Here is a 12,489-nt window from a genome sequence, read left to right as displayed (position 1 = left end):
CAGTAGTTAAGTGTAATTTTTAAACAGCTTTTAGGGAAGTGGATTTGGCCCAATGCCTACCACATGGGAGGTTCAAGGTTCAAACCCAGGGCCTCCTGACCCATGTGATGAGCTGGCCCATGCGCAGTGCTCATGCACACAAGGAGTGTCCCCTGTGTAGGGGAGCCCCACGTGCAAGGAGTGCACCCCCTAAGGAGAGCTGCCCAGCATGAAAAAAGTGCAGCCTGCCCAGGAATGGCACCGCACACATGGAGAGCTGACACAGCAAGATGATGCAACAAAAAGAGACACAGATTCTGGGTGCCACTGACAAGAATACAAGCGGACACAGAGGAATGCACAGCGAACGGACACAGAGCAGACAATGGGGGGTGGGGCAGGGAAGGGGAGAGAAATAAAAATAAATAAATCTTTAAAAAAAATAAACAGCTTTTAATATTATATAATTCACCCATTTAAAGTGTACATTTGAATGACATCTAGTTGGGCATCAATTGCTACAATCAATTTTAGAACATTTTCCATTACTCAAAAAAAAAAACAAACCCTGCACCCCTTAGTCATCACTACCATTTCACCTCTTCCTCAGTCCTGGGGGCCACTAATATACTTTCTACATAGATTTGCCTATTCTGGACATTTTATATTAAGAGGATCATAAATATGTGGTCCTTTATGATTGGCTTCTTTCATTTAGAATACTATTTTCAAGGTTCATTCATGTTCATCATTCTTTTTTATTGATGAATATTCCATTGTATTTTATTTATCCATTTATCAACTGATGAGCATGAAGGACTCACAGAACTCAGAAAAGGTGTTACACTGATAAAATCAACAAAGGGAAAAGGCTCATAGAACAAAGTCTAGAAGAAACCAGGCATAAGTTTCCAGGTGACTTCTCCCAGTGGAGTTGCACAGGGCCACATTTAATTCTTCCAGAAGTTACGTGTAACAAAATGTACGAAGCATTGCCAACCGCGGAAGCTCATCTGAGGCTTGGTGTCCAGAGGTTTTATTGGCAGTCAGTCACATAAGCATGCAGTGGCCATGTGACTGACCTTTGCCACTCAGTCTCTTGCCCCACAGAGGGTAGCAGAGGGCCTCAGACATACAAAACATACAAAAACAGGCAATGTAACAAGTCACATTGTTAGCATAAACTATCTGGTCACTGATTTGAGTGTGATCCAAAGCCTCAGGCACACAAAAACACTCATGTCAGGAAGGATATTCCAGGGCTCAGATACAATCTCCCAGGTGCCAGTCAAAGGCCAGTCATCCTAGACAGGCCAGTCTTTAGAATGGGCTGGCTTATCACCCCTGGTTTGTTGAGCAGTATTGTTTCCACTTGGGGGATATTATGAATAATGCTGCTATGAACATTAGTGTACTTAAATGTAATTATTTTTTAGAGATGGTCTAATTATTCTCATTGGACTCCCAGAACTTTGTTTACCTTCCTGTCCCTGGGTCTGACCTCACCTCCCCATCTGCCCTCCTGATGGATCCTCCCATAACACACACCCCATACTTGGAACTATTTATTTAATACCTGCAAGCTTTAATGGATTGAAAGCTCTTATCAGGGAAGAGACCGTATCTGTATTATTTACCAAGCACTTAATGTATATTTAATAAGCCCCCAATAAATGGCTGAATAACTTTTTTTTTTAATTACCTAACCCCCTTGTGGCTTTTTCTTTTTTTGCATGCTGTCTGCTCTGGGTCCATTCGCTGTGCATTCTTCTGCGTCTATATTAATTTATTTCCCCTCCCCCCTTGCAGCTTGCTTGCTGTCTGCTGTGTTCATTTGTTGCGCACTCTTCTGTGTTTTTGCTTGTCTCCCCTTTTTTCTGTTGCATCACCTTGCTGAGTCAGCTCTCCATGGCACCTGCGTGCCGGGTGGCACTCCACAGCATGCAGGCGAGCCTACCTTCACAAGGAGGCCGCATGATGTGAATCCAGAGCCTCCCATATGGTAGACAGGAGCCCAACCGATTGAGCCACAGCCACTTCCCTGAATAACTTTTTCCTACAGAAATACACAAGATATTTGTAGAAGGATTTAAAACTGCAGCATTATTGTTGATAGTAAAAAACTTAGGTTCAAACTAAATGTCCATCAATGGGTAAAGAGTTAAGTAAATTAGAATATCTCTGTAATATGGAATAATAAGCCTAAGCAAAACAATCAGGGGGAAAAAACTTTACAATTTACTTCAAAATCAAATTAGGTACTATTGCTGGATTATGTCCTGCCTTGGATAACCAACGCCATTGTCCTTCCCTCCATGTAACACAGACAACTGAGTTGACAGCTATCGTTAGAGAGGCTCAAGTTCAAAACATGAAGTTCATCATATTCTAATGAGTTCCTTCAAAGGAACTGATGTGGACTGAATTTGGACATGATCTTGGTCTTGACTCTCATTCTGGTGGGTATGGACCCATTGTAAATAAGACACTTCAAGATGTTACTTTAGGTACAGCCCAACTGAATCAGATTGGGCTTTCATCTGGATTACTGGAATTCTTTATAAGCAGAGTGAAAGTCAGGTGGAGAGAGAAGTCATGGGACGTAGCGAGAAGCTGGAAGTCCAAGCAACCTGAGAAAGAAAGAAGATACCACCACGTGCATTGTCATGTGATGGAAAAGTCAAGGAACTCCAAAAATTAGTGGCCAGCTAGAAAATACTGACCCCAGGACAAAGGAAGCCTTTTAGCCTCTGAAGGCGTGAGCCAATAAATTCCTACCAATCCACTTTATGGTATTTGTTTTAGCAGCCAGGAAACTACAACAGGACACGATTTAAGGCGATAGTAGGAATTTACCAGCATATCCACTGGCCATCATGGCTGATGGTCATCATCATCATAATTACTAATATTTACTGAATGCTTACCATGTATTACTCATCATGCAAATGCATGACACGTTATCTCACTTTGAATCCACACAACCACCCTGTGAGGCAGCTGATAAGAGGTCACTCCCATGGTTATGCTATATAATTTCATTTTAGCAGACTGATGCTAGAGACTTTCCATGAGAGTTTGATGAAAGTCAGTAGCTATGTCAGAGCTCACGTGACAAGAAATTGCAGGAACCCTCTAACCTGAGGGCAGTCTACAGCCAACAAAAAGCATGACAGAAAAATGCAACTGCAAGGAAGTGAATTCTGCCAACAACTTAAATGAGCCTGAAAGCAGATTGATTCTTCCCAGTCAATATTCCAGGTGAAAACTGCTGAGCTGACAACCAGATCACAGCCTCGAGAGGCTTTAAGCAGAGGACCCAGCTAAGCAGTGCCCAGTCACCTGACCCACAGAAACTCAATATGGTTTAAGCTACTAAGTTTATAGTAATTTGTTATGCAGCAATAGAAACTAATACAGGGAGGTTAAGTTTCTCATCCTAAATCCCACAGAAGTTAAGTTATGGCCCTGGATTTCCAGCCCAGGTGTGTTGACTCCAAAATCCATGTTCATTAGGGCCATGCCCTGTCTTGCTGTTCCCATATAGTACTTGAAAGATTGTTTGAGGTCCAAGCCTGCACTCCAAAACATGATGCAGCTGAATTTCCCCAACTGGTCAAAGCAAAGGTTCTTCCCCGGGTCACAAACCAAAAATCTCACTATCTTTCCATGTGAAGCTGTCTGATAAAGCAGTTATAAGGGTCCATCTTGCATCCTACTTAAGAAGTTTCCATCACCAGTGGCCCTGGAAGGACCTATTTACATAGATGTATGGCTCCCTCACACATTCATGGTGCCCCTTAGTGGCTTTGATGTGTAAATGCTTAGTTTCTCAGCGAACTGGATGGCAATAGGCAAGCTGTAGCTATGCTTTAGATGATTGGCAGGTTGGTGGCATCCAGTATAACATCTACTGGAACTCTGTGAATCAGGCTAGATAGCTACAGTCCTGGGCTCCCAGAAACTCCCTGAGAATATCAATTAATGAGAAATAATTATGGCATTTAGATATAGCATTGTGCACTTTTATTACTCTCTTGTGAAGGCATCTGTAAACTACATGGACCAATTTACACTGAAGGCAGAATTTATTTAGGAGACAGATGAATAGCTCTCTTGTACATCATGGAGGCATAAACTACGGTAGTTCACTATCCAACATTACATCAGTAACCAGGATTTACAAATTTCTTTTTACAATAAGCATTCACGAAAATATTTTCCTTATTTCATTATGTCATCATATAAACATAGATTGAAAATTCAATTAGCAGTGATACAAAAAGAAATAGGAAATAATAAATGTGTTAAGTTCTGCCATTGATCTCATTATACTGGAAGTATTTAAAGGAACAATTGCTAAAAAAAAATAACAAATAGGTACCTATGTCATGGCTTATTTATAAATACTTTATTAATTCAACCCACATTTGTCATGTATCTACAAAGTCCAGAAGTTTACTAGGTACCTGGAATATAAAAGAAATAGAAAAGGAAATGGTTTTTGCTTCCACATGCTTTCAAAACTACGGATCTAACAATAACCATGTGGGTTGAAGTACAAAGAGCTACTGAGATGTTTCTATGTTTTCTTGCATATATATATTTCATCAACACACATGGGCACAGAAAAACCCTGTAAGGATGTACATTACAATGTTAACTGTGGTTACCTCTGTGTGATGTGGTTAATGTAATTTTAAAAAATTATTTGGGTTAAAACAGGAATAGCCCTTAACAATGAAGACAATAATGTACAGCAATTAGAGATCTTTAAAGCCAATGGGTCTAATGTTAACTCAGCAAACCAAGGGAACAATGAAGCCATCAGAACAATGATACATGTTCTTTAAGTAAAGAACCAATTACGGGAAAATAAAGAATATTTACAGTCCACCTTCTTTCAAAGGAATTACGTCTTCTTAAAATTGAGCACTATCTACAATAGTGCTTAACAATTACTTCATTTTTCTCTCAGTGGAAGTTTGTTTGGTTTCTGTTTTTGTTTTTGCTTTGACCAGTTTGTTGTTCTGAAAGATGATTGTAAGGCAGCATCTCTGAATCAGTGTACATGGAATGAGCCCCAGGACTGCTGGAATTCAGCTACAGACTTAGCACATACATTGCAGCTCCAATAGATACTGTTGGAAGTGGCAATGTAACAAGTGAGAGAGCATGAATGCAAAATACTTTGTAAATGACTGTTTTTCAGCTGTCTGTGGTTAAAATAGCTTGAAGGGGATGTTCTCACTGCAACAGTCACCAGGGGAGAAATGGAAGGAGACTTTGATCTTTCTTCGAGTGTGCAGATGTCTAGTCTCCCCCAGGCTGTTACAGACCATATGCGCGCAGTCTGGATGGTTCAGTCTTGATTCAGCCTTTGGCCAGGAAAGTTGGCTGAAATTAGCTCATCCATACATTTTTCATTGTGGGCTTAATTGGGCAAGAGAGGTTATTTATATGTTGACTTTGATATTCTCTGAATTAAATCTCTTACCAAGTGGTGAAGCCAGGAGGGTTCAATTTGTCACATAGTCACAAAACTTGCATGTTCCACAGAGCAGGGACCTTGTCTGTCTTATTCTACTGAAGACTTTGAGTGCCTCATGTTGTGCCTGGCATATCACAGGGGCTCAACAGGCAGTTGGGAAGTGATGCAAGAGAGAAGGAATGCAAACTTTGTCACTTTGAAAACTTCTCATCTGGATAAAATCAATAGTCTCCTAACTTGTCTTGACCTTTATACTTTTGCTCCTCTACAATCCAATTTCTACACAAGTCAAACTGATCCTTCCAAAAGCAAATCGAGTTCTAGATCATGGTGATGGTTGCATACTCCAAAATAGACTAAAAATCATTCAATTGCACACTTCAAATGGGTGAACTTTATGGCATGCAAAATTATGTCTCAATAAAGCCATTAAAAAAACGCATTGTCACTCCCCTGTCCACTGATCAAGCACATTTCACTTAGAATTCATCAGACTTACTGTGACCTGAAAAATCCCACCTATTCCATTCAGGTTTCAGTTCAGGTATCACCTTTTCATTTCAGCCCATGTTATCATGAATCACCATTCTATTAGTTTTATAGCAGTCCTCATTGTTCTAAACTTCATTGGTTTATCTCTTTGCCTTCCTCACTCGAATATAAGCTGTGAGGATAGAGAATCTTACTGTTTATCTCTGAACCCTTACATATGGAGCACTACCTGACATATGGTAGGTACTAACAAATATGTTAAATGTTGACTGCCTGGTTCCTGCAATTTATTCTGCCAAGCTTGTCAGGAAAAAAAAAAACAAAACATTTATCTTAGCAAATCTTTACCCCCAAGAAGTTTGAAAAAAACTCTTTGCTTTTAGTTATTTATTTTAAAGATTTATTTTATTCCCGCCACCACTCCCCCCCTCACCCCCGACTTGTTGTTCGCACTCACTGTCCACTGTGTCTGTTCATTTTGTGCGCATCTTCTTTTTAGGAGGCACTGGGAACCAAACTCAGAACCTTCCATGTGGGAGGCAGGTGCTCAATGGCTTGAGCCACCTCTGCTCCTGCTTGTTGTGTCTCTCATTGTTTCATCTTCGTTGCATCAGCTCACCGTATGGCTCATCTTCTTAAAGGAGGCACCAGGAACTGAACTGGGACCTCCCATGTAGCAGACAGGTGCCCAACTGCTTGAGCCACATCCGTTTCCACAGTTGGGAGATTAAAATAATGCTAATATTCCACTGTAACAGATGTATTGTAAAGCTGCTAAAGTTTCAATCATGCCCAACTTTGGTGGGGAGGCTTGGGGACTGGGATTCTAGTCCAGACCATTTCAAAATGGCACTTGCAGACTTAAAAGCATCTGAGCCAGAAGAAATGTGTCCTCATTCCACTTTCCTTGGTTGCTTAGAACACTTAGAAAACCAAGGTAGTAATTCTAAAATATATACTTAATCAAGTATTCCTTCTAATGCCACACTCTAGGTAATCATAATTTCAAGAATGATATAGGTCAATTGTAGCCACCTACTCTGAACCATTTTTCGTAACATCTATCATTAACGCAGGCCTTTGCTACTTCAAAGTACTTCCATAAGAACTGTCTCATTTGACCTGCACAATGGTGTATGGGAAAGGCAGAGCAGATGTTATTAGTAGTACTATTTTAGGGAGAAGGAAGCAGAAGTTCAGAGTTGAAGCAATTTCTGTTCTAGTTCTTATAATACATATTCATTTCTTGTAAGTCTTCAATAAATCCATGAAACTAATCTCCAAGGATTTTTCTTTTAGCATTATTCAGCACTCCCACACCCATGACCCCCATAGCTCCCCAAAGCAATTCCAAAAACTGTATATCCCTACAAGGATTAATCATTAGACATACTTTTTGGGCTGCTATTGCAGCTAATAGTAATATTAATGGATTTTATGTATTGATACTTCAGTAGGAAGTGTAACAATTTATCCCTTGAGAGTTCTGTTGAATATGTGGAATGAGAAAAACTCTCAAGTGGTTTATTTACTATTCACATGTTTATTCCTATTCTTGGTAACTGTTGTTTAGGAGCTAAACAACCACCTAAGTAATCTGCATTTTCCCACTCTACATACAGCCTTCTTTCCTAGCACAGTTCCATGCTCCGCACCCCCTCCAAAAAAAAACCCAGTTATTTTATCTTCCATGAATGAAGAATATGTCTTGGTTGTATCAATTTTGGATTGGGCACCACCTAATGGCAGAATTTTTTTTTTAAATCCTACTTTGCTTGGTGCTTGCTAATTTCTGTATTTTAGCTTATACTGATTTGGAAAATATCTGCTCTTTCTTGATCTATTTTAATAGTTTAGTTTTTTATTTGTTCAGCTTCCTTTAAAAGAAAAACCTTTTCCATGCCTACTTTGGAATAATGTATTTTACAGTGGGAAAATGTACCAGTGAAATGAATTCTCTTAAAAAAAAACTATTCTATCCTTACTTAAATTTAGCCTTATAATTAAAAAACACATTTTAATCAAAACATTTTAATTACTTAAAAGGTTCTCAAATTCTTCTGCACTCTATATGTCCTTGTAATAACTTCTCACAAAGAAAATGGTGTATCTTTCTGTGAACATGGTGCTTATTAAATTGAGTAATTTAACAAACCTAACATCAATTCTGAATGCATAAATAGTGACATACACACTTTTAAAACCACACTAATTTAATTTTTTCAAGGGGTCCTTTTCTGAACCTCATGTTTGTTTTGTGATGCAATGAACAGGCAAATATTTGAGATCATATAGAGCAGATAACCAATGTTTTAAGAAAAGGTATTTATTATTTACACCACTGAAATAGTTCCGTAAGAACAATATACACCATGTTTATTTGAAAGGATCAACTTCCTTTCAAAGACAAGAGCTGTATAAAGCAATACTGTAAACACAAACAGTGGTCACATCACATATCTACAGTGCAGGCTTAAGAATTGTAAATATATTTTTTTACTCTTATGGCTAGGTATTTTCACTGAAACAGTGTTTGCACTTAGACAAGGTATAGCTGGAACGGAACAAGAACTTTTGTTCAGGCTTTTAGGAATGAATCAGTGACATGTCCCATTAAAAAATTTAGAGCCTTTATCTGCTTTTATGACAATGGTCATAAAAGGAGCTTTTGCTCCTTAGTTTTATTCTTCAGTCTTATGGTTTCTATTTCCCATACTATAACCTATCTGTACCACAGCTGACATTTTCCAGTTTTACTCAAAGAACACTGATACACAAACTGACCAAATTGAAACAGCTCAGAATTTTGAGTTCTAAATAGTGGAGTATAGAAGAGAAATTGTGTGCCTGACAAAGGAATTTAAAAATTCTTGGTAATTTTAAGTATACCAAACCAGGTTCCTTACCCAAAAACTTTTTTTTCTTTTGGTTTTAAAGGGAAAAACACTAGTTTCAAGATAGGTTTGGTCTTAGACTTAGTGAGACAAAAACACAATGAGGCAAAATACAAGATATAACTTGTTTCCATAGTCACAAAATGACAATGAGTATGCATTTTTCTCCATTTCTTTTTTCGTGGAAAAAACTCAATAATCAATACTGGAGAAAATATTTTTTTTAAGAGTAACAATATATACATAGAGGGGAAAATGGATTTTTTTTTAGCATATTGCTATGACCTTCAAAAAATATAAAATTAAATTTACAAAAAACTGGAAGACTAAGTAAGCAGTGTGGCATTTGCTTCAGTGTCCAGCACTATCATAATGATTTCTAGCATAAAAGCAAGTTCATGGACCTCAAGTATCTTCAATAACTGCCAGCATAATTTAAAACTACTGCCCTTGCTTCTTTGAGAGATACCTGCAAGAAGTAAAATAAAGATGTCAAAACTGTATCATGCTAAAATCATGATAACACTCTAACTCTCCTCCCAAACCAATTTCTCTTAAGGATATAACCAAAGTTTTCAAGGTGAATAATAACTGTTAATGAATGGTCACTAAAACCTGCTGACTGCTTATGTGCCAAACATTGATCTAATCACCCGTATGAATACATTTAGTCCTCAAAATAGCTCTATAAGGAATTTTCTACTATAAATTATTCTTATCTTACAAGTACAAAGAGGCTAGGCAATTTTCTCAAGTATACACAGCCAGAAAGTGGCAAAGCTGAGATTTAAAACAAGGTGTTTGGCTCTAGAGACTATACATTTTAACTATCGCTCCCAGTTGTCTTAGTTGCAAATGTGGAAATATATCAAGTAATACTGTAATTCCTAAATATAACTCAAATTTTCTTTAAAGATCTTGTTTTTCGTGAATGGCTTCTTTACTGTAGATAGACAGACTGTGGGTCTACAGTGCTAAAGAACTTTGAACAAGAGTGTAAAAAATGCAAAGATGCAAATTTACTATGCAAAACTTTCTTATTATTTAATAAGAATCTACCACAAACTTAAAAACTTTAATATCTCTATTGCTCATATTTACAAATTACTATAATCAGCAATGTGGAGGTAGAAAAAGAGTTTCAAGTCAGGAGACAAAGTTTTGATGATGCAACCTGCTCATTTGTGCCACTGCATTAAGTACTTATTATTTCTATGCTTACGTTATCTGCAAAATGGAGATGGGGATAAAAATGTCTGCCTTAGGTTCCTAACAGGATTCTTATGAAACACTAACAAGAAGCTTTATGTCAAAATGACATGAAAAGCTAAAACTGAAATTTGAAAAGCCAAAGTGTTGTTATTACATGAACAGTTTCTTGTTGCTGTATTACTGGAGCCAGATTAAAATGAAACATTTTCAACTTGAAAGAGCTAATTCCAAAAAATACCTGCAGTATATAACAGTCCCTTCCACTTCTCCAAAGGTTCTCCCTCCTCAAAATCTTGATGTTTATATGCAGTCATAAACAGATTTGTGCATTGAGTTTGTGCACGGATTTGTGTTTAGAAAAAAGCACAGAAGACTATATGCAAAGACGGAAATAGCGTTTATTTTTGAATAGGAGTATTTGTTTTCCTAGAATAAAATTTTCTATTTTTTCTGTGACCATGATTACATAGGTAATTTTTAACACTTTCCTAGAATTTTTTTTATATATCTTATTTTACTGACATTATTTTACAGTTTATGAAAAGAGGGATTACCTTCACATCTGATACATAAAAGACTAACTTTCTAATATCATAAAATAATATATAGTTTCTCAAATGTGTACCAGTCTTTAAAGTCCTTTCTACTAAGAGTATTAAAGGGCACAGGAGATGAGGATTTATGTACAAGTTACAAGTTAAGATGAAAGAGAAAAATAATTTTGAAGCGGATGTCACTGCACTAGAAAATATTTTTAGAATCCACCCATTTCAAATAAAAATTAACAGCTATGTATATATTGGGGACACCAGACAATCTTTTTATTCACCAGTAAAGAGGAAATCAATAAACAACTTACCACTTACCTTTCCCAGTATTTATGGTTTAGCTCCAAGAAGTCATCTAATTTTGCTATTTCCTTGAGGTACTGAGTTAATTTTAAAAGTTCTTTGTCTTTATCTCGATTTAGATGAGCTTTCATAAAAGGTCTTATCTATTTAGAGACAAACATTATTAAACATTTCACAGTACAATAAGGAAAACTTGCTCAAAAAACTATACTATCACTCAAATTAGAGTTAATGAGGTTAAAATATCAGCAAGGTGGTCAATACTAAAAATTACTTTTACACTAGCCTTCATTTAATAAATTGACAATCATGGTTTAGTGTTTATAGTACAAATTAAAAACTCTTCCACCATTATTTTTTAATCTTACATTAATCCTTTCAGCCTTTACAACACCAACTTTTTAATATCAGTTAACCCATTCATGGCTACTCTGCTTTACAAATCTGCATATACTTTCCCCTTCTATCATTCCAGATGCTTTTTTTAAAATTAAATAATTTCACTCACACTACTCCATTTGTAAAAAGTTTACCCAGGGCAACAAACAGCAAGATGGTGGCAGAGTAAGGAGCTCCTAGAGTCCGTTATTGCTACAGAGCAGTTAATAATTACCCAGCGCTTTTTAAAAGCACCTGTTTGGGGGCTCCAGGAGACCAGAAAAACATCCTGCAACATCCTTGAAAGAATGGAAGGAGAAGACTGCCCATCTGCGGAAAAGATTCCTAAGTAGAGCACTCCACACCACAGAGGCCTTGCCCATCCTCCACTGGTGGTACGAGTCGCCTCAGGAGCTATTCTGTGGCTGAAATTGGAAGCTGCACTCCCAAAAACAGGGGAGGAAGAGACTGTTGGGCACCAACTTCAGCTACTGATTAGTAAATTCGGCGTGCTAAAGTATAATCCTAAAACCAGCTGAAGTTTGAATGTGTCCAAGTCAAAAAGAGGCCAGAAACCACCATTTTAACTCCGCCCCTGGCATGAGAGGAAGCGGGGTGGACTAAAAATCACAGTGCTGGTAGGGACCAATTTCCTTCCATCTAGATCAGACTGCAGCTCTAGCCTAGGCTCCAGCCTCACTTCCGGCAGGGAGGAAGCTGGAGGGACCTGCACCAGCCTCTCCGGAAAAATACAGGCCATGTTGCAGAGGCCGGTGATGATCCTACTCTGGCGATTCAAGCCGCCTCAGGAGCTATTCTGTGGATGGAGTTGGAAGCTCCATTTTCCAAAAACAGGGGAAGAAATGGTTGGCCACCAACATTAGCTACTGATTAGAAAATTCATCTGGCTAAAGTATAACTCAAAGAGCAGCTAAAATTTGAACCTGTCCAAGTTGGAAAGAGGCTGCACCAGCATGAGAGGAAGCCGGGCTGATTGAAAATCTAGTGACAGTGGAAATTGGCTTCTTTCCACCCAGATCAGCTTCTTTCCATCCAGTTCAGCCTACAGCTCTAGCATAGGATTTAGCCCCACCACTGGCAGGGAGGAAGCTGGTAGGACTTGCACCAGGCTCTCTGGATAACTGCAGGTACATGTGGATGGCACAGACTGAAACGTCAGAAGTCTACCACA

General features: G+C 38.1%; 1 protein-coding gene across 2 annotated transcripts in view; it reads right to left on the bottom strand.

Annotated features, from left to right (window-relative positions):
• Positions 1 to 411: 411 nt before the first annotated feature.
• Positions 412 to 12,489, bottom strand: part of UBLCP1 (ubiquitin like domain containing CTD phosphatase 1) — a 46,137-nt gene continuing 34,059 nt past the window's right edge. Inside the window, exons 10-11 of one of the 2 annotated variants that reach the window (XM_058281575.2) lie at positions 10,935 to 11,062; positions 412 to 2,035 (exon numbers count right to left, since the gene is read on the bottom strand). In XM_058281575.2, coding sequence (XP_058137558.1) covers positions 1,939 to 2,035; positions 10,935 to 11,062 — 225 coding nt within the window. In that variant the 3' untranslated portion in view covers positions 412 to 1,938. Of the gene's footprint in view, positions 2,036 to 8,272; positions 9,326 to 10,934; positions 11,063 to 12,489 lie in introns of those variants that run through there. The other variant, XM_004453509.5, reaches the window with a different exon arrangement.

Source organism: Dasypus novemcinctus, chromosome 2 (assembly GCF_030445035.2).
Source record: "Dasypus novemcinctus isolate mDasNov1 chromosome 2, mDasNov1.1.hap2, whole genome shotgun sequence".
Taxonomy (NCBI): Eukaryota; Metazoa; Chordata; class Mammalia; order Cingulata; family Dasypodidae; genus Dasypus; species Dasypus novemcinctus.
The sequence above is the reverse complement of the archived record's forward strand: the minus strand, read 5'-3'. Positions and strand labels throughout refer to the sequence as shown.